Source organism: Lepisosteus oculatus, chromosome 5, assembly GCF_040954835.1.
Source record: "Lepisosteus oculatus isolate fLepOcu1 chromosome 5, fLepOcu1.hap2, whole genome shotgun sequence".
NCBI lineage: Eukaryota > Metazoa > Chordata > Actinopteri > Semionotiformes > Lepisosteidae > Lepisosteus > Lepisosteus oculatus.
Window position 1 is genome coordinate 29,364,226 of NC_090700.1, and position 25,639 is coordinate 29,389,864.

Sequence of the window (25,639 nt, forward strand, 5' to 3'; positions counted from 1 at the left end):
TTCTTGTGAGACTTCTCCAGGTCTTCTGGTTGCCCACCTTGTAAAAACCTGCAGTATATATAGTACTGTATTTTACAAAGGGATGGATTTTAAAAGTGGCCTCATAATTGATTCCCACACAGAATGGTCTTCCAGGTGTCACTACAACTAAAGGTCCTCTTCCAAGCACAGGTCTAGGTGTAGTCCTCCAGGGTTTTCTCATCTCTTGCAGTTCTCAGGGCACTTGCAATCATGCATAACTGTAGGATGTGCCACCAGGAGGAACACACCTCTCCCCAATCAGTGTTGGCTGTCCAGAATGGGGCTGTGGTGCCTCTGACTTACTATAACTGTAACTGTAACTATAAATTATTAACTGTAACTGTAGCCAGATTAATGACTTGATTGTGGGTGGGTCTATTCTCCACCTCCCACATGCAGTAACAAGGTCTGTAACTACGAGCAAAGACACAAAACATGCACAGCCGCCGATTCAATTGAGTGGATATACAGTAACAAAAATAGTAATCAGTGATGTAAATTTAAAAAAAGAATAGACAATGTTATATTCATTGCTGTGGCCATACTATTGAAGTCAATGACTGAATGATATGACATAATTACTTGAGCTATTTATCTGGTGCTGTAAGAACTTTGAAGATTTCTGATGTTAAGGGTCAAGGATAAGAAACCCAGGGCAATTCTTTAATAAAAACATTCACAGTTCTTAAAATCGCCCTTGATCAGGACATTAGATGGAAAAGTTTTGCTATACAGTCGGACATGTTTGTCAACAAACTCTCTTCAGAGTAAACAAATCTGTGAGCGTCTCAATCTTTTTAAGAACAAATCAGCCTTTTCTAATTTTGGGAGAGAGGAATAGTCAAATAAGCAACTTGTTGATTTTCTTGGTACTTCCAGTTAGCATATTTGAGAAAGTGAACTGATTTATAAAACAATTCAGCTATTGTCCCTGATCACCATAGATATAGACAAATAGAAAGGCAGGTCATGTGCGCAGAAATTATGTAGACATATTCATTTTGATTTAGTTGTCACATCTTCAATGGTGTGTTAAATCAATACAAATAGGTTCCACATTTAGCCTGATCATTTCCAAGACTGTTTTCCCCAACAAAATGACAAGAATGTAACTGTGGTTGCAGTTATAAAGCTGATTTGAGCTGCATCTGCATTAGTCACTCTCAGTGACTATCCTGTTGGTAAAAGAGTGTTTAATGACCACAAACCAACATGAAAAAAGAATAGAACAACCTAAAACAACACTTGTTTTTTAGAGATCTCTTTGAGGATTTATTAATCACTTCATTGCCCTTTGTCTAACCCTTGCTGAAGGCAGTCAGAGGAGATAATTAGCGAAAGGATGAGAATTGATCTGATGGTCATTCTTTTCTACTCTCCTGGCCCTGTCCTGCTGTAAGATCTACTGCTCTCAGCGCATCTGGGCTGGTTGACTGCACAAGCAGAAAAACATTAATTTGCATAGCTGTGTTTTTTGTGTCAACAGATGTAAATTTTAAATTCAAGACCCTCTTAAATCCAAATATCAATTTGTCAAAATAGTATATAATCATTTTAAGGACATGGGCCTTTAATGACCATTAAAGATACAACCTTTGTTTTTCATTTGTGCTGTCTGGTTCCTATTTTTTTTTTCAAAAAGGAGTTTGTATGTCTTTTCCTTGTTCACATGGGTTTTCTCCACACTACAAAAATAGCCCTGCAATTCTTTTCATTTTATTTTAATTTACTTATTTATATAAATTATTTGTAAATATTTTATTAAAATATTCATTTTCAGCTCATTTTTCTGCTGTTTGCTACAGATCTCATTCTGCGCTCCTTGCGGTGCTGTGCTGTTGTGCCAGCTTTCATTGTTCTGTGCAGCTCTAATTGCAACATGAAAACCCAGCTTTTAGAAACGCGGATTTCAATTATCTGTGAAACAGGGGCTCTCACACCGAGAAAGGGTCTGGAATTCTGATTTCCAACATTCAAAACTCTTTTAGATTTTTTATGTTCCTATAAATCATCAGTAGGCTACAGATACAGAGATAAACTTTAATTGAAGCAATTCAACTGGTTTGCTCTAGTCCCACGCAGATTACAACTCAGAAACCTAGAAAACCTGTCTTGCTGGAAAGGAATGCAAAACAAGATTTACAAACTACATCTTAGCACCCTTTCAATAAGTGCCTATTGTCAATTTGGCTTCTATTTTTTCCGAATTTCCACTATATTTATTCTGCCTGGAATTCCCATTTCTTTACAGGGGCCTAAACATGCTTCAAAACATCCCAAACTCAAAATGAGAAGTATCTGTGTCAAGATTTACGACACAAAACTCTGCAACCAAGCAAACTCCGAGCAAGGTAAGCTGATTGTAGGATGAACACATGCCAAAGGAACATTAAGCATAAAGTTTTCTTTTGACGAACTGCATCTCTTAAAAGATTTACAACTTGCTGGAGCTGTGTAATTTCAAGAACAGCTAAGCTCAGCGAGAACAAGAGCCCAGTAAAACTGCAGTAATCATTGAACATACCTGCACAGAAAACTCAGTGTGTGCAGAGACCTTGAGGAAAACCAATAAAAAAAAATGAAAATGAAAAATAAAAAAAAATCTAATCAAAGTGAGCTTGTGGTGCTTTGGAACAATATATAAGCAAAAGGTGACATACAAGAGAAAACAAACAGATCTTTTAAAATTTGTAGTTACATAAGATACATTTTAGGAAAAACTAATGCAAAGCACAAAACATAACCAGCAGTATAATATAAGGCCATCTGCCAATATTCTGTTAATTTCAATATACAGTAGAAAATGTAGCATCCTCCTGCTAAAGTATTTGGTTAATGTGCTTTTTTAAAACCATCCCACAGCAAATGGAGCAAGTGGTGTGTCCGGAAGACACCAGCCTGTCCGTTAGATTGTAATCAATGTTCTTGGATTTGTCATTTGTGTACTAGAATTCAATGGTTTTGGGATTTGACGTGTGCACTTATTCAATTTCCTTTATCTGCTGTAAACTCTAAAACTACAATGGAAAGAGTTTGTTTTTCTTTTTTTTTTGATTGGTCTGGCTTTGAATGTAGGGCTTAATGACCATACACCGGCACTGATGTTTCAGTGATGTCAGGTTGTCAGGTTGTCTCCAAGAACATGTCTTACCTAATTACAGCAAGGAGCTAGCAGGGAAGCACTCAATCATAACTGATTTTTCATCTATATTGTTCATCTCTGTTGCAAAACTGCAGCTTTAATGCATGCATTTTTAAAAAGAAATCACTTGAATAGATCCCACTTCCAAAGATTATTGCTCTAGGTTATTGAAATATGTGCTGAGTGTCAGGAAAAAGGGGTTTTATTTCAATGTTAACATGGTTACAGGCATTTCTAATTTTACTATAAAGCTTTAATCCCATTTTAACCCTTTCCCATGGGGCAGCATGCTCCTCTGAATAAGCTCTCTAAGGAAACACTCTGCACAGGAAAAAAGCTGTATAATGGACTCCAACGTAATTAATCAGGTTTTTCTAGTGCACAGTTCTCTCAAAGAGCATCCAGCTGCAAGAAGAAATTTCAGGCATCAGTTTTGCCTGGATGGTTCACTCGATTACTCTGCAATGGACTGGTGTTCCATCCAGGGTGTACCCTGCCTTGCGCCTATTGCTTGCCAGGATAGACCCCAGCTCCCCTGCCATCCTGAATTGGATAAGCAGATTAGTAATTGATTGGATGGATGGATGGATGCTTATTCATTTGTTTATCTAGCCATCTAGAGAAATCAAGATCTAGCCAACAAAGCAATATTCAAGGGGAGGCTCCAAACACACTGAGGTTTGATGGAATGAAGAGTGATGGAAGCAACAAAGGTTGTTGATTTCATTGCACAGCTAATGGCATAGCTAAAGGTAGATCAGCGAATATTTTAAGCAACTGTTGAAAAAAAGTCTGAACCACTTTTTTTAATGAGCACTAGTTCTGGAATATTGAAAGGTTTCACTCACTATTTTTGTGTTCACGAGGAAAAGTAACACCCAAGAATCACATGCATTGAAATTTTTTATTGAGTTTTGTACTGTTAAGAAAATTGGCTTGATGTGCTTGGCTGAAGGCTAACTTTCTGACCACAGGATGAGGATCTCTGGGATACCCATACAGAGAGAAGTGAACGAAGAGGCTGCTACAACAATGGAGATGGAATGGACAAAGGATATAGTCTTTATAGATTTTTAAAAATAAATTAGGAAATTATGACAAGAATTATAACAATTTAGGACAGCCGAGACCACTTGAAATTAGCTGTAATTGTTATCCCTCATGAACTTTTTTCTATAAGCACATTGAACATGTGGGAAAGCATTCCAGCTAGTGTTTTCGACACTTTTACCTCACCTTCTGAGATTTTAATCCTACAGCTGAGCTTCTAATTTGTGTGACTGAAATTACAGAAACGAAGCAGCACTTAATAAAAGACATTAAACCCAGAACAGAGAACACAAATGGAATCTAAGAGGAAGTGATTGTTCATCTGAACAAGAGGCCCTTCTTTACACAAAGTCCGGTGGGAGTCTGGATGAAGCTACTCAATTATGTTGTTAATGTGGATATAGTGGTTTCCTTCTGTGAATGTTTTTTTTATGGACTATTGAACACTATTGACTATTGAACAGCCAACATCGGCATTCCTGCTCCATCAGGAATGCTGATAGTGGCTGTTTGTCAGTGTAGATACTTAATCAGATTACTCTAAAATGTACAGTGCGGAGATTCTCTGCTCAACAAAGCTGACTGATTGGTCAAAAGACATACAGTAGTTTGTGCATTATACCTGATGGGTGGTTCTTAATAAAAAAGAGCAACATACATAAGTTTTAGGAAAGAAAGAGCTGTGCTCAGCACTGTTTCTGATTTCATTTGAGGTGATTAAAATGTCTAGGAATATATCATCTTCCATAAAAAATAATATTAAATAAAATGCTTATCTATTTTTTGAAAATTGCAAAGACCTTTCCTTTTGCTCATGACACTTATGTCACGACTATAGTCCCCCCTCCTTAAGGGTGCTCCAGCCCTTTCACTAAAGACTTCATTCTCTGCACCTGTTTCCCATTCCCTGCCCACCTTAAAAGCCAGGCGCTGACGCTCTTCCGGGCTCTGCATCTGATTTCCATATTGTGCGAGTCCGGGACCTGGAAGCGCCTGGTCCCGTTAAGGTTTTAACCTCCGTTCCCGTTCCTGTTCCCCGTCCGCCGGTTCCGACCCGGCCTTCGTGGTTTTAATTCCGAGTTCTGATGGATCTCCTGGTTTTGGACTTACCTTCGTGTTTTGGATACTCTATGGATTATTCTTTGGGATTGTTCGCCTCGGCCACACCTCCCCCGTGCACCAGCGCACCTTGGACACGCCCCCCTGTCTTCAGCCCCGTTTTCCTGCATGACGTTTCCCCAGTGTTCCCCCACTTCGTCGGATTGTGTCGTCCGCATAGGGTCCGGAAAGAACTGTTCGTTACAACTTATAGCCCCTGCTTGAATAATTATTTCATTCCTTCAGTTGATCTTTTTTGTGAACCAGGAGACACCAAGAGCAAGAAACATATGGCAGCATAGAACAGAATCTCTGTCATTAATGAAAGAAGAACTTGGGCCTCTGAGTCACTAAGTGTAAGAGAGTTTCCAAGTGCTTGTTAAGCCCTCCTACACCTGCTGCGCTCAGACACACTTGCCCTCCAACTAGCCGTGTTTCCTGTCCTACTTGTCGGCTTTCATTGCTGAAAGGAATGTAAAACTCAGTGTGGGAGAGATTTTTATTTCTTTTTTTTTCCAGAAACTCTGCATTCTTTAAGGTCTGCATTCTGCAAAAAAAAAGTGAAATGACTGAGGAGATTCAGCTGACTTGTTTTTGCTATTGTGTTTCTTTTTTTCTCCATGGATGCCTCTACAAGAAAATGACACAGAAGTATGACAACACATGCCCCTGTCTTTACAGAAACCTGCCACTGCTCTTCACCGCCTGCAAAATTGTGTTTTAATTACAATCAAGCTTTCAGTTGCCCTTAATCAAATTACCACTGCAGCGCTGTACCGCTCACATTTGTCATCCAATAATTAAATTATATTGCATTTGCAGCATTTGCAAGACCTGATGAGATTTTCACAAGGCAATTGGGGACCAGAATGGAAGAGCTGTACTTCAGTTGAAGTGCTCGAAATACCCCCTTAGCCCGCATTACATAACCCTTTTATAAAATGTTAATCAAGGCAATTGGAATAGTCTATGCACTTTTCATAACACTTCGTAAAATTTTAGCTTTAACCCTCTGCAACTACATTCGTTTAGCCCCGTCTTCTGATACACAAAAATTCCAAGCAGGGCCGCTTTGGAAAGAAGCCATAGTGTAGTAAAGCACAACACTATGCTGGATTCAGGAATAAACTACACATGCTTGTCTTCTTCTTAATTGCTTGTAGGTTTTAACTCAATTAATCTGAGTTTCCCCCATGGGTAATACTAACCCTTCCTGATGAGATACAATTAAATTTAAACCTCACTTGCAGACCCTTTCTTCTCCAATGGCAGACGACATTGAAAGGATCCTGCTGAATAACTAACTAACAAATTGCTGATCAGTCCCAAACACATTTGCCTAAAAAGGAGACAAGAGAGGTAATTGGCTCCCATCGGTGCCTCTTTTTTGTTCTGCTGAACACGACCCTGGCAAAAATGGAACTCCCTCCTACATTGTCAAAATGCTTTAATTCAACCTGACGCTGCACTTACTGCCAAACAGGAACTAAAGACATGCAAGCAGAGTAGAAAAAAACTTTTTCAATACCTGTCATTTTCAGTCAAATTAACAAATCTGAGCGGATTCAATTGGACGTCACATAGCCAAACAAGCAAAAAAATATAAAAGCACCTATTAAAACTTTTGAAAACGAATTGATTGAAATTGTTAAATGCTTTCCCTTTGATTTCCTGTTTGTATTGTATTTTCCAACATTAATTTTGTAGAAATAACAGTAACACTGCTGAATGGCACAATTTCACATTTCATCCTTCAATTAGATTCAGCTCTACTACACAGTTCTCAATGTAATTGAAAACCGCAGACACATTTTCTAAGTGGCCATAACATCAGCATGAATTACTGCATTTTGCTTTGTAGAGCAAGGAAGACTCGTAAAGTGTCATTCACTCCTGCATATATCGCCTACATGTTGCAGTTGTCATTAATCGCCCCACAGAGCAATTACAACAGACATGCGGTAATTTAAAAAAATGTGGTGCTAGAGAATAGAGAGAGAAAACTCCTGATATCCTCATTAGTGGACCTTGGGAATATGAGTCGGAACACTACCTTTAAGCTCTAATTAGGAAGAGATCAGCGAATCACTAACAGCCAGAGAGATCCAGGGCCATCAGTGAGCGTGCAAACAGGATACAGCTCCAAAGCTCCTTAATATGATAACACTATTGTTCAAGAGCAGTTATGTGCTCTAGCTGAAACTTCAAAGTTTGCCCTTCTCCTTGTTTCTGTTTAAATAGTAGTAGTAAGTTCTGAATGCTCCTGTTTCCTAAATTGTGCCTAGCTACAGTATGTCTGCAGAGGTACTTCTCTCTTTGAGTTATTAACAGATGAACAGTATCACTACCATGGCTCTTGATATCAGAGAGAATAATATATTCATCAGTATTCCAAGGTTTGACAAGCAAAACTACTGCTGTGACTCCAGTCTTAGATCTCACATGTGGGTTTAAATATTATACTAAACAAAGAATATAAAGTACTGCATCTCGGTACTGGTTATTAACAACACACTACAGTCTGACTGCATTGTGATAGCTTAAGGTGCATTGGTGCTGAGGATCAAAATAAACTTTCCTCACTATATTGTCACACATTTTCACAATACATACAGACTTTAGATTAAATGATTACTTGTTTTTCGTGTCATTTTGATTAATTGATCCCACTTAACTGACCATCATATATTTGAGTGACTTCGACGGCTGCATAAGCACTAAATCAACTTATTAATGAAAGAATTGAAATGACACAGGTGGCAATGTGATTTATCTTCTTCAAAGTCTTGTGGAAATCAAATAAAAAATACAGAAAGGAACCAATGTGGAAAGGATCTCGGTATCAAGAGAGCAACACCTTTATGTCACTAGGAATTTGGAAGCTGGACAAATTCAGCATATTGCCTCACCATCACCCAGAGACAATGACAGGAATGACAGGCATGATATGGGAAAACATGAGTTATGACACCCAGCCATGGTCGATGGGATAGTCCGAGTGTTATGGTCTGTTGCTACAGAACTCCACTTGTAGTTCTCTATGGAAAGTTGACTACACAGCGCTACATGGATCACGTACTAGGACCTCACTTCCATTCCTGTGGGCTCATCCTCTAATTCCTGCAAGTGGAAACAAATCCTCATGGTGCTTGTGTAACAATGGCTTTTGTGCAACATGTGACAGTTATGCCGTAGATGCCCTGCACTGGAGTACCACTAAATATACAGGTATGTGGGCTGAGCTGGGGTGACATCAGTGGCTTAGAGACCAGTGAACAGACACATGCTTGTCCAGGTTCTATGAGTGGAGTGGGGCAGAATTCCGCAAGATAGCATACAGCTTGTATTGTATCCAATCCTGGCCTGTGGCTTCAACAGTAGACCGCCTATTAAACAACCGTTATGGTGACAAATACCAACATAATAAATTAACCTGTGTCATTTAAAATGTCAGTGTACCATGTGATAAAAGCCTTATAATATCTTTAATAATAATTGCTTACACTTACATACACTCCACTCAAAGCGCTTTACAGGTAATGGGGACTCCCCTCCACCACCACCAATGTGCAGCGTTCATCTGGATGATGCGACAGCAGCCATAGTGCACCAGTACACTCAACACACATCAGCTATCAGTGGGGAGGAGAGCAGAGTGATGAAGCCAGTTCATAGATGGGGATTATTAGGAGGCCATGATTGCTAAGGGCCAATGGGAAGTTTGGCCAGGAGGTTACACCCCTACTCTTTCCGAGAAACGCCCTGGGATTTTTAATGACCACAGAGAGTCACGACCTCAGTTTAACATCTCATCCGAAAGACAGCACCTGTTTACAGTGTAGTGTCCCCATTACTATACTGGGGCATTAGGACCCACATTGACTGCAGGGTGAGCACCCCCTGCTGGCCCCACTAAAACCTCTTCCAGCAGCAACCTTAGTTTTTCCCAGGAGGTCTCCCATCCAGGTACTGACCAGGCTCACACCTGCTTAGCTTCAGTGGGTTGCCAGTTGTGAGCTGCAGGGTGATATGGCTGCTGGCCATATGAATATGATGCACTTATACGTTTTTTTATGTTTAGTTTATTAGATTGTATTCAAATTCCATCGAGTAGACTGTAGTTAAGGAAAATAAATCAATAATTAACTACTGAAAACAGCCACAGTACGCACACACAACCTTCTCTAGAGTCCTCCAGATCCTCGCCTACTGTAGTTTTGTGAGGCACCATGTAGAATTACATACTAACTAATGAGAAGGAGTTTCAGAATGAACAGTCTTCTAGAAGTGTTTGAATTATTTTCAATGTTATGTGTTGGTTTCATTGAGATAATGATCTAAGACAGTGCTAATGCAGTTATAGGTAGATATATTTAGAAAGCCAAGAGCTAGCTGGTGCTGGAATGGCTTACCACCAATTCTGACATGAATTCGACTGAAATTAGACAGACAGAAACTGAGGAATCAACTGCTGACACTTGTGAAATGCTTTACAAGATATTTGTCTTAAACTATCCTGAAACAGTCCTCCAGCTGTAAATCAGGAACTTGATTAAATGTACTTTAAATGTATGTATTAATTGAGTCAAACCATAGTTTGAAATACTGTATATTCTCAGTTTATTAAATATGTGTTAAGATTATCGATTTCACATTAAGTTTAAGCGCAAAATCAATGCCATAATACAATAGTACTATGTCAAACACTACAAGTGTATCATTCATTGAAAGAACTCTGTTATATGTACAGTACAGTAGATCATGATTATTTTCCCAGAATGTACAGGTTATAAGTTACACATAGAAAGGTTTGTATAAAAATTAGCTACTGTTTATTAAACTCAGCATCCAAAAATGCAGCAGAATGCAGAACTTTGGTACCTTTGGAAGAACTGTCCACCTTCTACATAATGCAGAAGTTACCATCGTGTTTGTGTCTGTTCCATTTTGTGCTTGGTGTTGTTTTGCATGTTATGTCTATATAAATGCAGTTAACAATATATTGTGAAGGCTTTGTAATTAATGGTCCATAATACGACCATCCTTGAATCAACTGATAGACTTGTTTCAAGAATAAAAGCTCCCTGATAAACACGGATGTGCTCATAATTCAGCTAAAGTTCTGCACATAAAGAAATGTATTACCTAGAGCTAGCTAATTAATACTAGTTCCCCAAATCATGCAGTTAATACAAACACTGAATGTAGAAAAATTATACCACAATTAATCTTGTCTTCTGAAAAGACCAGACTACTTGAGCCACAACACGGTAACCAATAGGGGAAAAGAAGGAAAATACTAATAATATACTGAGGGGCATTAAAAATGCTGAACTTCATCAATCAGCAAAAACACAGGCAGAAACAAAACCAAGGCTCCACTGCAAAGCATAATAATACACCTCAAAATAAAGGCGAATATAACTTACACTATTACATACTGTATCAGCTCTTAAATTAAGATGCACCTGAAGGTCCCAAAATGTATTTGAGTAAACACATGAATACACTATTTAGTAGCTGTGTTGCTACAGAACAGGCAACCTAACATGAAGCCCATGTTTCCTAGTCTCCAACAACTTTTATGCTAAAGGAATATCCAGGGATTCGGGAATATCCTGGGAGAAAAACTGATTTCCTAGAAGAAAGCCCTCCTAAGATATTTAAATTTCTTCCATCACCTAGAGTTTTCCCATTATGGAAAATAAAAAAGCAACAGCATAACGAAATGGTTTATGAATAGCCACAATTAAGGAAGCCATAGCTGGTAAGCTGAGTTACAAGATACTTGAGGTGACGATTCCCAACAAGTGCAGCAAACAGCAGAAATAAGACACATAGCACACCCACCCACTGGGGCCTCAGTGGACTGAAAGCAGAAAGCACCAAAGACCTCAGGAGGCATACCTTAAAGAGCCGCAGAATGTTGGCCACCATGATGGAAACAGAGCTGGCGGACGCCCCGATGACGCCCACCACCCTCTCTGGCTTGGTGATGATGGGCGGCCCCCCACTCAGACACTTCACATCGGTGCCGTCCTTCTCGATGAGCGCCTGCACGAAGGTGAGAGACTGCTCCAGGGCGTGGGTGTCGCGGGAGCAGGTGTCCAAGATCCTGGCCCCCAGGGTAATGTTGGGCAGGAGGTCATTATCGTTGTTGATGCGGTCCAAGGCGTACAGCATGGCCTCCAGCCGGTGGATGCCCTTCTCCTTCTTCAGTTCTCCGCAGGCTTTCCCGTCACTGCCCCGCGAGTGGACTGGGAACAGGCCCCCGAGGGAGATGTCCCCGTCTATCCGAATGGAGTTCAAGTGGGTGTGTCCCGGGGACCTTGGTTTGGCCACCAGTACAGGAAGAAAACAGCAAACCAACACCAAGGCTGATCCCAGAGTGCCTCTCCTATAGCTGGGCCAATCCCACACCCCAATTGAAAACAAAGTCATGGCGCTGAACCAACAAGACATCAGCTTTCCAATCCCTCCCAAAAAACCAAAAAGTCTCAAGTGTCAGTCTTGTATCGTATCCAGTGGAGAAAACTGGGATTCAAATGTCTTTTTTCATGCCCCTCTAAGTTGTTTGTTTCTATAAAATGTTATTTTAATTTCCTTATCCTCAGACGAATGTTTTATTCACTCTTCCTCTCATCCAGCTCAGTCACTAGGAGTTGCAGGCATTTACAAAACAGTCTGATGTAAAAGGCAGGGCAATCCATGAAGCGCCTTCTCAGGAGATACACAGAGCAAAGCCAGCTGCTAAGCTCTGTTTCTCTTGCTTGCCTCTGTCTAGTTAATTTTTCATCTCCCGCATGATAAAGAAAAAAATAAGATCAGAAAGCAATGATGGTGCCTGTTACTTGCAGGGGACAATCCGACGCAGGCACGTACGCTCCCAAGGTTTGTGAATACACTCCTGAAAGGAAAAGAAAGGACATTTTAAGATAAGATGGAACAGAGAGGGTAAAAAAGCACAATAAATGAAACATTAATCCAGGCACCTTATAATCGAAATTATCAATGAATTATAAAAAACATGGTAAAAATTCCAAATGCAGAATCACAAAAACTCCAAAACATCAGGTAACATAATAACTGATCAGTATAACCAGACCCTCAAAAGAAACTCATCACTTATAACTACAACATTATCACAAAGATATAATCAAATAAATGAATGTTTTTTTTGTAACAAGTGCACAGACATGTTAGCAAACAGACCCGACAGGGGTCTAACATGGTCTGACAATAGACCTGACATGGGTACTGTAAATTCATTATGTTGAAATATGTTTGTCATCCATTGGGTTGATCACCGGGGGGGTCTAGTGCGTCAGAGGCTAGCAGTGTGTGTGACCACAGCTGGAAGCAATATAAACTGTACATCTGTGATACAAGCTTTGCACCAGGTTGCAGATAGTTTCTTGGGGAATTTTGTCCCATTCCTCTCTCTTCTCACACAGCCTGGACAAGCATGGGCCCATTCACATTCATTGGTTCATTGTCCTGTCGGGATGCTGTCATATTAGAATACACCTGCAGGAAGTGCAGCAAGTAAGGTTCCAGGACTTTTTTATTGTAAGTCCATGCAATCATGTGGCAGGCCAGACCATCGAACTTGGACCTCCTCTTCGACGGGTCTGTTGTACACAACAACTGGCATCATATCATTCCACATATCTGTGCTACACTTGCTGATGTCCATCAGGATGGTCTACACAAAAAGCAATAGTGCACTGACTTATTCCATCCTCCAGTTCAGAAGTTCAATATAATCATTGACTGTTAGGACCTCCCCTTGAACAGTGAATTTGAGCTTCTTCCATCTGGGCATCAATTTAGACTACCTAGATTCAATTGCAATAGAACTACATTATCCTTTATTTCCACGGCTTAACCTGCTTAAGATTCTTTTCTTTCTCATCATACAGTACACGTCTGTGCCTTACTTGTTAAAAACTTCATGTTGTGTTAAATGTATTGTGTATTGTGTCATGTCCTTTACCTGCCTGTGAAATGTATTTCCCATCTGCGCTAATAAAAAGAAGCAAGTAACATACTGATGATACAAAGGCATTGCTCCTCTCCATGGTTTTCTTTCCTGATTTTCACAAGGCTTGATGTTCAACAAGTTAAATCACCTCAAAGCCTGATAAATCACCTCTTTCACCAATGGTGTGACTTAGTAGTGATGCCACAGTCAAGCAACCTCTATTACACTTACTAAAATCTATTATACTTTATTCTTCTAAAAACAAGCATGCATTATTAGAATAATCATGTCTTCTCTTCATTAGTTTCATTTGATGCTCAATTTGCAATAACAGAAAACATTTCCAGGCTCTATAACTTGCATTATTTAAGGACAGTATTTGCAATATCAAGATGATATAAATATAACTGTGTGGACATGTGTCTGTAGACTCAATGTTGAATCCAGTTTTGACTCACAAGTGTCATACCCCTGTACACAACAGAGAATGTACATACCAGATACACATGCCAGATTCCACACACAAAATTGCTCTATTTCCTGGACAACTTATACTTTACTGAAGAGTACAAGAGACATGCCCCCACTATGAATTGAACCACCAATCTTCCAGTTCTGAGTCCTGAGCCCTGAGCCCTTAGCCCACAACCCTAACCACGCCTCCATGCTGCTGCTTAACAAAAGCTACACCACAACCCCCTGCATCAGTACAGGCCACAAAAATTCTTCCAGATAATCCACTTGTGGCATTTTATTATAGCGCAGTTCTTAATTAATTTATAGCACTTCATCAGCACTGAGGAAAATGGCTCTGACGATAATTAGCAAGATATAATACAAAGCAATTTAACGGGTTTCTTGTTTTTTAACATGCATCCCATGTTTGGCTTGCAGGGCGTGACTGAAATGCAGTTTGATTTAGCATGCCTTTTTTGACAAATGGCCTTTAATGGAGCCACACACCCACACTGTCCTTGTACGCTGCATGACTCCTGGGCATCTCCCAAAGAATCATATGCCAAGCATGTCATTTCTAACACTCATTCTGCCATGAGCCCACTTAAATTCCTTTAAGAAATGTAAAAGTTGTGCATAATCTGAATTTAGAGGATGCATATTTAATACACATACATATCTGCACTTTGTATACATACATACAAGCATTCTTCATATACAGTACCACAAACAATAAAACAGGTTCTGTGACAAATAACAACACGGAATCAGTTCTATGCTTTAAACAAAAGAGACTACTTTTCCCTTTTCTCTCTACTTCAAGTATTGCAGTATGGAGTGCCCAGTTTCCCCTGCAGGTGACCCTGTACAACATGAACATCTGGGAAGATGTACCAGACAAAATGTTAAAGCGGATCTGTGCCCCAGTGGTTATGTCCCATGGTTGCAGCTGGGAGGACTTAAATGGTCACCCCCTCCTGTGAAGCCCGGACATATGGTGTTCACAACTCCTGGGCTGGGAAATGGAGCAGCAGCAGCCCTCGCACTCTCATCCTGCCAGTCGAAAGTCTTCCGGCATGAGAGCCTGCAGAGCTCAGCAGCACCGTGAGCACCTTGTGTAAGTAGGGCAACATCAAAGCGAAAGCTATGCACTCCGTGCTGGAGGAGGGTTGCTTTGATGCTGCTGATTAAAAGTGAGTGCAGGAAAAGAGAGAGGGAGACAGAGACGGAGGGAGACGAAGGGAGGGGGGGTGACGTTTTCTGCCAGCCAGCAGCGACTCCTCTTCTCACATTGCTGTACAGCCCCCGCTCATGAATCTCGTCTGATGTCTGAAGGTAATGAACATATCAAAGAGCTGGTAGCGATCCTTAGACACAAACTGTGGCAGAGGCCAAGGGAAACAGTAATGCAAGACCAGGAAAAAGGTTACAGAGGAGAGGAGGCCATTCCGTCTCGCTTGACATGGCCACTGGCACCATATTGATCTGAAGAACCCCATCAGGATTCATCACAAATTCTCCCAGTGACTCAGCGTCCTCAACATGACTCATCATTTGTTTGTTCCTTGCTCTCGGATGCTCTCTGTGTGAAAACGTGCCTCCTGATCACAGTTCTGAATTTAGTGGTGTTAAATTTCAATATACAGTATGTTTGCTCTAGTACAGCATGAAGTATGGAAGTGGAGAGAAAAAAAACAGCTTGTGTCTGTTGAGGCTTGCTGTTTCAGTTCTGAAAACTTCAGTAACATTTCCTGAAAGTCTCCGATTGCAGGTAACAAAACAAATCAAACAGAGTCAGCTTATATAGCCTTGCTGTACAGTACACAGATCCCCTTTGAATTAATACCTAGTGTCTTAATGACCACATGTCTGTAGGCATTTGATTGTAGTGCTCATGGTGGTTTGTCTGGCTCAGTTGAGTAGCAGCTGGAGTAGTTGATCAATGTGTTTGTGGTATGTACTGTACCAGAATAGATAAAAAATTTGACCTACTGAAAAGTTGTTGGTCTTAAGAACAGATGTGAAATATCCTATGCACCTTATCTCCACATAACTTACATTATAATTTCTTCTTAATAATAAAGATCTGACTCATTAGGAAGCATGTGACCTAATCACCATGTAATTATTGAAGTCCTTATTGACAAGGGTACTGTTAATTGCTTAGAATTGGCCATTTAGGTCCATGGGCCTTTGTTATTGCATCAGTGACTGTCTTGAATATTTATAATACTTAGCACTAACCTAAAGTGAACATGGGACTCCAAGTGGGCAAGGTGATATACAGTATCAGTGTGGCAAAACCCTACAAAAGTTATTTGCAATTTTGCTTAAGAAAGCAATCCTGATGCTCTGCAGGTACTGTAGGTCTGGCTCCTGAGATCAATAAGAACTTTATTACTTTCACTAGGTACCAGCTACAATTTGACAGCATTTACATTAATTTAGTGAGGGGAGCTCAAACATACAAGTAGCATCTACTTCCTACCTTTACACAGAAATATAGAAATAATAAAAAATGCAACATTTCAGCAGGTGAGAACAGAAGAGAGAGATAAATATTTTTGCCATTCATATTGTACGTATCTATAACTCTTTGACATCTCCATGTTAAAGCCTAATGTGCATTCCTGGGTAATCCTGACTGACAGAAAATGTAAAAAGAGATTCCTGGAAGAAATGGACTGAAAAATGAATATGTTTTTCATAAAGGATGTTGTTATCAAAACTATGTGCATCTTTGGTCGAGAATTATCCACTGTTTTGCAAAAACAGACATGTGGAACATCTGTGCTAGTAACTATACAGTCCTGACTGTGCTGTGCTCTCACATTCCACTGGGTCCAAACAGATATTTTTATCTCAGCATGGATATCTTCCTCATGAATTACTTCATAAATAATTAATGAAGGCATCCTAACTGAAACATAACATCTCGTTATATGTCGTTTTGGGACTTCTTTTATACAGCCAGACAGGCAAGCAGATACACTAGAGGTTTATTATTCAGCTGACTGGCCAGGCACCACAAAAGGTGAACAGACACATAGACACAGCCTTGCAGAGGGTGAGTGTGATTCACCATAGCACGGAGCTCTGCATTCCCGTGCAGTATCTTGGATTAATTCTTCATAAACACATCACACACCCTAGAGCAGGGATTCGTAACTAGTATTCTGGAACACATTGTCATGGACTGTGCCGAGTGGACCCCATGAATAAACAGTAACAATATGTATAATACAACACTCTTACTAATCGGCTTTGCCTGTGTTGTTGGATTTCCTAATATCAAAACTTTTAAAGGGTCTGTTGACCTACAGTTCAGCTTTAAAAATTTGACGGAATGAAAAGAAACCATAGGAGTACTTACAAACAAGAAGAGGCCATCTGAACTGTCTTAATCATTTGCAGCTTATTGATCTGAGGATTTTACCCAGCAAACGTCTGAAGGATCCTGGGAAATCTGCTTCAAAATGTGTTTTTTTTTCTCAAATGCCAACAACCCAAAGCAACATTTCTGTATCAACTATAATTGTATTTGGTTTCAAGCTAATCTTATTGGGGCTGGTTTCTTAAAAATGATATGCCAATTAGAAAAGGGTGAGTTTAAAATCTCGGGTTATACACTGAGGACCTTTTTTCTGACTATTTCGGATTCATTCCTTTTTGTATTCGTAAAAATACTATATTATCCAAACCAATAATATATTTGGATGGTATTTTAAGTTAGAATGTCTTTCTTTCTCTTCCTGTCCTTTGTTGTTAGCATTATCTGTGCCAAGCGATTTAAAACTGTACGACAACAGTATCCATGCTATCTGCTTTGTATTCCAAATGCCTGTGCCCCCATGTGTTCACTTGATTACAATGCTAATAAAAAACAATGATGATAATTATAGCCCGGTGCTTTACAGAGTACGTCTAGAAATAAATTACAACTGTGTGTGATAGTAATTCTCTGGTGGAACTTTGGGGGAACAAGATCTGTTCCACCAGAGAATTTTAATTGGATGGCATTATACAAATTATGAGGAACACAACAGTTCAAAAAAGGGATTTGAAAAAAAAAAACGATGTGGGGTGATTGCAGCTCTTTCTAACTGTATATTTGCTCTTGAATTCCCAAGCTTTCCTTGGCAGCAGACACTTGTTCTGGACCTCAGTAGTGAAGATGTCAGAAACTTTCAGAGATCAGGGACTGGGAAATCTCAGCTGTGCAACAGAACTCCAGATGTTCAATGGCAGAAAAAAAGATGAGGAGGTAGCATAACCATCAGCTCCCAACAATTCTGAGGAAGGTAAACTGCTGATCTAAAGCCCCTGGTATTTCTTAATATATTCATTTGGCTGATACGGTGAAGTGAACTCAAAAGCGCAATTTCTAATGGCCAACAGGTGGCAGACTATTTTACATTCCTGTGGCACTGTGCATGATGCTTTGATGCTTAACTGGATTGGATATGAGTCCAAATGTAATCCGCAGAGATGGTGCAAGGTCTATATTTCTATATTGAAAATAATGAAAAAGGAAATGGTTCAGAAGGAGCCTTGTGTTTTTCTTAGAGGAGGAATTCTCTAGTAGAGCTAATGCCTTCCTATAAAAGAAAACAGAAGCTTTTGATAAAATGCATTCATTTGAGATTTCTTGTGTTTATATTAAAAGCCAGAAGTGCAAATAGACTCTACTCTCGATTCCTCTAAGAACTCATACTTCATAAAGAAACAGAGTGCATTCACTTAAACAACTCGGTAAATACTGCAAAAAAAATACTTTGCAAGGACTTGGTGTGGGTGGAGGAGTGTATGTCCCTCCTCCTGTAAGTGCTTGTGAATTAAAGGAACATTTCCCTATTTGAAAGAACGATATGTTACAGTCCAGTACTAACTTCGCACAGCAGCGTGGCCAGTTTGTTCATAGTGGCCATACCACCTTGTAGTCAGGCTAGGACTGGTCAGTACTAGGAAGCATTATCTCCGGGGAAAATCAGATTGTTGCTTTAAATAATCAAATGGTACATTAGGTGGCAAACTGCGATTTGGACCAGGATTTAAAAAAAAAAATCCCCAGTAGTGGTGAGACTGTGGTATAGAACGTAGCAGCTTTTGGATGAGATGTAGAACCAAGATTCTTACTGTTTTGCAAAAATAGGACTATTTGAAAGACTAGGGATATTAACCCCGGGGTCATGGTTGAATTTCACTAGGGGCTTTTACAATCTGTGCTTCCTGAGGTTCTGCTTTAATTCAATTATGGATGCAACTGTGAGTACAAAATGTCTGCTACACTTCAGTGGTGTCCGACCGTTTCTATTTGTAAAGAACATTGAGATCCTTAGGGATGAAACTGCTCTGTAACTGAGATGATGTATTATTACAATACAATCTCATCCCTCGAGAGTGTTTTGTTCTTGAAAATAACTACAATTTACAAAAACATAAAATGCCAACAGAAGTTTTAAAGAGAGAAATAGAGTTAGGGGAATCAAGTGTAACTTTTAGCCTGACCACTACCCGATTACATTGCACATTGCACATTGCAATGTACTATTTATTTTACTCTTCAGAACAATCCAATCTCAGTGCAGGTAAAACAATTATCTTGCACATGCTTTCAGCATTCATCCATGCTCCAATTGGGTGATGAAGTTATTGGAGTGCAACAGAGACCTGTACTAGGTCCAGGTGGATGCTGCACTTTGGTGGTGGTGGAGGGGAGTCCCCATTACCTGTAAAGCGCTTTGAGTGGAGTGTCCAGAAAAGCGCTATATAAGTGTAAGCAATTATTAATATTATTACTTGGGCCATTGCTGACGCTATATACTGTATATCAATTTCTTGTATCATGAATAAAATAGTCTAGTGTACATATAATACCCAATTAGGAGGGTTAATCAACACTTTAGAAGTAGTAAATGAAATGGAAAAGATTAAGAAACAATTCAAAACTGGACTTAAAACTTGTCAGATGATGTTTTGTGTAGATAAGGCAGGATTTTGCATGCAGGTACGTGAAGCAAAATCATAAAATATGAAGACAAAATAGGAAATAGTGAGTTAGAGGATGCAATGTATGAAAAGAGTTAGGTGTTTATCTTGACTCATTTGCATTTTAGACATTGTGGAGAATCAATAAAAAAGACAAAATGTTAGGGTATATAGTTAAAAGCCTGCAATATATATCAGGAGATGTTATAGCAAAATTGTATAATGCCTAATGCATTAAGCCTAATGTAGAATACTACACAATTTTGTATTCTGAAAGGCAACAAATGGCATGGATTTAAAACAGGTGGCATTTCTTTACCCAGAGGGTTGGGAGAGTACGAAACAAGCTATCCAGGCATATTGTTGAAGCTGAAACCCCAGCTTCTTTCACAAAACGACTGGATGAGATCCTTGGATCAATTGACCACTACCAAACAGCCTAGGTGGGCCGGCCAAAATGTTTATCCAACACCTAGTTTTCAATAATACAAGAGTTTTGATTTTTCATGATATACTGTACAGTATAGTGATATTTTCTTGTTAATAATAATACCAGGGAACGGGGTTAAGGACATTATCATAATATGGTTCTGATATAAGGTATGAAACATATTTTTTTTAATATTGACTTTCTAGAAATATATTCCTAATTTTTAAATGTATTTCCAATTACTAGTGAATTCCTTTCATTTTGAGCATTCCTATTCTTGCTGGTTAAGACCTAAGACATTTTTGGCCTCCAGAAAGACCTTGTGTAATTGCTAAGATTTTAAAATACTATGCTTTAATTATCTCGTGGCTATGAGCTGTTAGCTCCAAAAATAATTATATTATTTTATTCCAAATTGCCATCTGCTTCATATCTTTCCTTTGTTCTGCTAGTACTGTGTCTTAACCATGAGAACATTCATTATAAAATAACGTTTAACTGGAAGCTAGAATGCTGAAACAAAGCAAGTATGTTTGCCCCATTTTTATAATTCTATTTCCTCTCCTAACCTCAGTCTAGGGGTGGCACAGTGGTGTAGTGGTTAGTGTTGCAACCTTGCAGTGCTGGGACTTCCTTCCACAGTCTAAAGATATACTGGTAGGTTAACTGTCTTCGAGGAAATTGGCCTAAATCTGTGTGTTTGTATCTATTTGTGTGTATTGTGTACAATAAGTGTGTGTATTGTATCTGGCGACCCATCCAGCGTGTATCCTGTCTTGATCCCTTTGCTTGCCTGGATAGGATCGTGCTTTCGCATAAACCTGAACTGGAAAAGGATTTAGAAAATGGATGGATGTCAGCCTCCCCTTTGGAATGATGTTGCTCTGATTACAAGTGTCCCTCTGTATGCTGTCCTCTTTATAATACCACTCCAGCTCATAGATAGTGACACAGACCCAGAGCTAGTGTAACACTAGAAAACAGATGTAGACTATTATATCACGTGAAAGATACAATATATTCTTTTAATTATCTTGGTATAACTAGCTGTTATGCTCTTCAAAAAGATTTAACGTTGGCTGATCTTATATTATTTGTGTCTGTGTGTGCCCTGTGATGGACTGCTGTCCCATCCAGGATATATCCCACCTTGTGGCTGTTGATTGCTGGGATAGCACTGGCTCCTATGTGACCCTGAATTGGATAAAAAGGGTAGAAAACAAATGGATTATCTTATATCATTGGAAAGTTTAGGGAACTTGGCACAAACCAGGAGAACAAGAGACTTAAAAGGAACAAAAGAAAAACTTAGTTCTCTTAGAGCACTGACTGATCCTGAGAGTACTCTCTCTATTTGCCAGAGCAACTGAGCTGTTCCACTGGCACAAACCCAACAGAATAAAAGGACTTCATAAGTAATGCAACAGGTACAGTACAACCCAAATTTACCAACACCTACTGAGCTACAGACACTCACACATACAGTAGATCTGGTCAGTTGGCTACAGTGTTTCTTCATTGCATCCATGTATGAATATATGCAGATAACCAGTGGAACAAAATTTAACTTTTGTTTAATTACACAATTACCTACAAGCCATTAGCTACCTGCAAGAACTTTTGTGCTATTTGAGTCTTTGTCGACCCCCAGTGGCTTGCCCATTGTCATTACACCCTTAATCCACTACAACAGCGGGCAATCCACGAAATTGCCCAGAACTACAATACATCTTTCAGCTTGTGTGCTTGTGTTTCACCTAGCACCCCTATTTTTTGAGTAGTTTAGAACAATGTTCTCAGGTGGGGGCACAATCCTCATGTGTGTCCCATCAGGATATCTGATGGTCTGATCTGGTCGTCAAATAACAAATGAAAAATCACCTTGAGAACGCCATCGCAAACAATTATCATTTTAATTTTGAAATGTAGTGATAATACGTCATCATAAAGTTGGGATAATTAAATCATGACTAGCAATAGCATGACTCAAGAAAAAAAATTAATGACACATCTGCATCTCTCAAAATAGTTCTAAATATATCTGCAAAAGTGGCCAATGTGAAAGCTAGGAAAATACAGCCAGCTTGGCAACAAGTCCTGGAGTGCCCTGGTCATGAAAGACCTATAATCATTCATTGATTATGCAACAATTCTCTGTCGGTTGTAGTAAAGGTAGATGATATGTAGCCTGATGTTCGGTGCAGGTGCTTCCTTGCTAATGTTTCAGATTTCAAAGTTTCATGAATTTGGTCATCTCAGGTACAGTGTAGAGAGGCAGAAGAATTGCACTGGGGGGGTTTAAACTGGAGTTTGAAGAAACCTTGAGTACCGTTTTCAGGTCATATTGTCTGAGCAGAAATTGAGGTTGGAATATGGAATAAAACAGGAGATAGTGAGAGAAGCAGACATGCAATACATGCAATAGCTGAGAGCTTAGGTCTTGTGATTCTTCATTATATTTGTCAGGCATTTTATAATCCAAATTTGACAAGGCATACTAAAGAAATATAGCAGCTAAATAAATAGACTAGGATGTAAAACACACCTCAAAGGGTAGAATGTGTTTATGTCTGTAACAGGAGATTATCTTTACACATTCTCATGGACAAGTATTCTGCTCAGCACAGAGGAAGCTGAGGTATCAGTTACTGATCATCACTATCTTCAGGCTATAGAACACCTGGGTTTGACATCAGCAGAGACTTTCCAGCAATGCACTCTCTCTCTCCCCTACAATCTGCCAATTCACACTGCCGCATTAAAAGAGCACAACTTTAGAAAATAGTTTGATTTTGTGGAGACCATTCTTCCACAGACAAACAGCTTATTTTTTATGGAAGAACACAAAACCAAATTCCATCCACAAATGGAATGTAATTTACATCTACATAACCATATACTGTAGGGTTTACACATACAGTTAGTGCACAAATAAATCAATTCAAATATTATGGAAAGTTGGGCCATGATAAAAAATGTTTTATGTTTTTTAAGAGGGAGTTAGTTGGAGATAAAATGTCAGTTGTTGTCGCCTAGTAAGGCAACAGAGTAGGGAAGTGACTATTTTTGCATCTGTTTTCGTAGCTCCACCTGTTAAAAGATCCTGTTACTGCACCACATGGTGTTACATATGGTGGAGGATGTGGGCGTACATTGGGGTCTAGGGAAGAAAACTCTCTAGTGACCAATGAGACCTTGTTTTGGAAACAAGTTGTGGAAAACTATTTTTGGATAGATTTTTGGTATTTGATTTGAACAATAAGCAGCTTAGATGTCCATTTACAAATAGAAAGAACCATTCAAGAAGTGTAGGCAGAGCTCAGAGAGAGCTTGGGCTTTGTTTTGTGGTTTTTGAGGTTGTCGCACTGTAAATAAAGAGCTTTGTTTTATACCTTACAGCTGCATTTGTGTGTCTGTTTCCTGAGATCCACCTATTACCAAATCCACACCACTTCCCAGAAGTATCACAGTATGTTGCTACCAGTGGAAACAAAAATATTACAGTTCTCCAATAATGGCATTCTTGACCTGTCTGTCACCTTGGTTCATATCAGCAGTATAAAAGCTTTTCTGGTGGTCTCTAGTGGATAAATCAGTGAACGTGCTAACAAAAACACAGATTAAGTTCTACAATCGCAGGTTTGAGTCCAGATGATGTAAGATTGTGTCCCCAGCAGCCTACCAAGAATTTGTAGGCTTGCACTGCTGTCACTGAGGAAAACACATTGATAAATCTCCAGTACCAGGATGGTGTGACCTCCGTTAAAAGTGAGTGGCTTGAAGGCTGGCAGACAGAGAAGTCTTAGACCTATACCTCGTTATTCTCCTCTGTGTGTGGTTGCAGTGGCCATAGCTGCGAGCCAAGACGTGAAAAACACTTAATTGGCTATTACAAATCACAAGGGTGTAACAAAAATAATTGGTGATGCTGCATTAATTAAAAATAAGCTTAAATGGTATTTAAACTGGTAAGAGAAGGATGTATGGGTGACTTAACAGCAGGTTGAGCCATGAAGCCAAGACACTGATGCTTCAAGACATTTTCTGTGTGTGTTTGGGATTCCCTCAGCCGAAGTGCACAACTGGTCCACCCTTTACAGGTGTCTGCACGGTATTTTGTTGTCTGCAACTTGCTGGGAAGCTGTGAGCTTTTGTCAGCCAGAGCTCAGTCTTTCTCTTTACTAATCAACGTTAGTTCTCCTGTGAGGCACTGTGGGAGACGGGACTAACCTAGCAAATGAAGGCAGTGGATGGCTTAGATGGATGCACACTTCTTAGAAAAGTTACCAGCAATCCTCTTCCACCCCAGAATAGTAGGATAGTGAAAGGAGGCTAAGATGATTAAGCAAAACTGGAAAGTTTTAAATACACCAGAGAAAACAGGAACAGAAAACAGAGGCCTGCTGACTGTAGCCTGTAGAATTTCAGAGGATAGAATGGGGATAGAGGGATTTTTTTTCAAATCACAGGATTTTTACAGGCTTTGTGCTCTTTAGCGTCACTGGATTCCACCAGAGCTCTTCCATTGTACTTCACTAAAGCCCATCTGTCATTCTCTCTGTAATTACACGCTAGCAGTGAATGTCTAGCAGTGTGGTGTAAGACATTAATTAAAACGCTGTTTATAATGCCTCACAAACAGCCTTTCTAATATCATATTTCCTTCGCCTGGTAGCATTTTAATATCTGTCCAATATTGCTTATGCCTTTTGTAACATTTATGGATGCGCAGTTAATTATTTATAATGGGGCCTCAAAATAAAACATACAGTAGCACGAATGTCTCCCATGTAAGAAAGGCAGTGGAGAAGGTCTCAACAGTTTTACTACATTAAATTATTATGTGGGTTACTCCAGCATTGTGGCTTCATCAGTACTTCAGGGAATTGGAATGATTTCATCTTCTATTGCAGACTACATTCACTTATGGCCCAGTTTCTTATGAGTAAACCTCATTTTTCACACTGCGATCTAGTTTCAGCAGCAACACAACATCATCGCTCAGGTCAGATGCCATGAGGCACGAATTAGCCGGGGCTTCTGTAGGGGTTGTTTATTTCTTCAGCATGATCACAAACACAGCTTTTGATTTCTGAGTAAAGAGAAAGCCCTGCTACTCAATCATCCTTCAAGTAAACAGATTACTTTGCTCAAGAATATCGTTGCCAATGGCTTAAATTGCGTTAGACCTAAACGTCGCGTGTTCTTATATGAGATTGCTTTGCACTTATTGTATCACAGCTTTCCTGCCGTGCGAAACCTGAAAATAATTAAAGGAATTTTTGTGTGCCCGAAAACAAAAGGATTTGACATGCAACTTCGCTAGTGAGGGCCATTTGAAAAAATGGCTTAAAAGGCAGTCATCCCACTCAATCTGAAATCAAAGAATGAACACCTGAACATATTTTGTGTCTTTTCTTTTTTACAGCCATCTGCATTTGCTGGTAAGGAAAACAAAAGCCAGAGCGTT

At 39.5% G+C, this 25,639-nt stretch overlaps 1 protein-coding gene across 2 annotated transcripts in view; it reads right to left on the reverse strand.

Moving 5' to 3' along the window:
- grm4 (glutamate receptor, metabotropic 4) overlaps positions 1–25,639 on the reverse strand; it is a 391,860-nt gene that overhangs the window by 309,168 nt on the left and 57,053 nt on the right. For both annotated transcript variants that reach the window (XM_006628340.3, XM_015342363.2), the window contains exon 2: positions 11,219–12,218. In XM_006628340.3, the coding sequence (XP_006628403.2) occupies positions 11,219–11,773 (555 nt within the window). In that variant the 5' untranslated portion in view covers positions 11,774–12,218. The remainder of the gene's footprint in view (positions 1–11,218; positions 12,219–25,639) is intronic.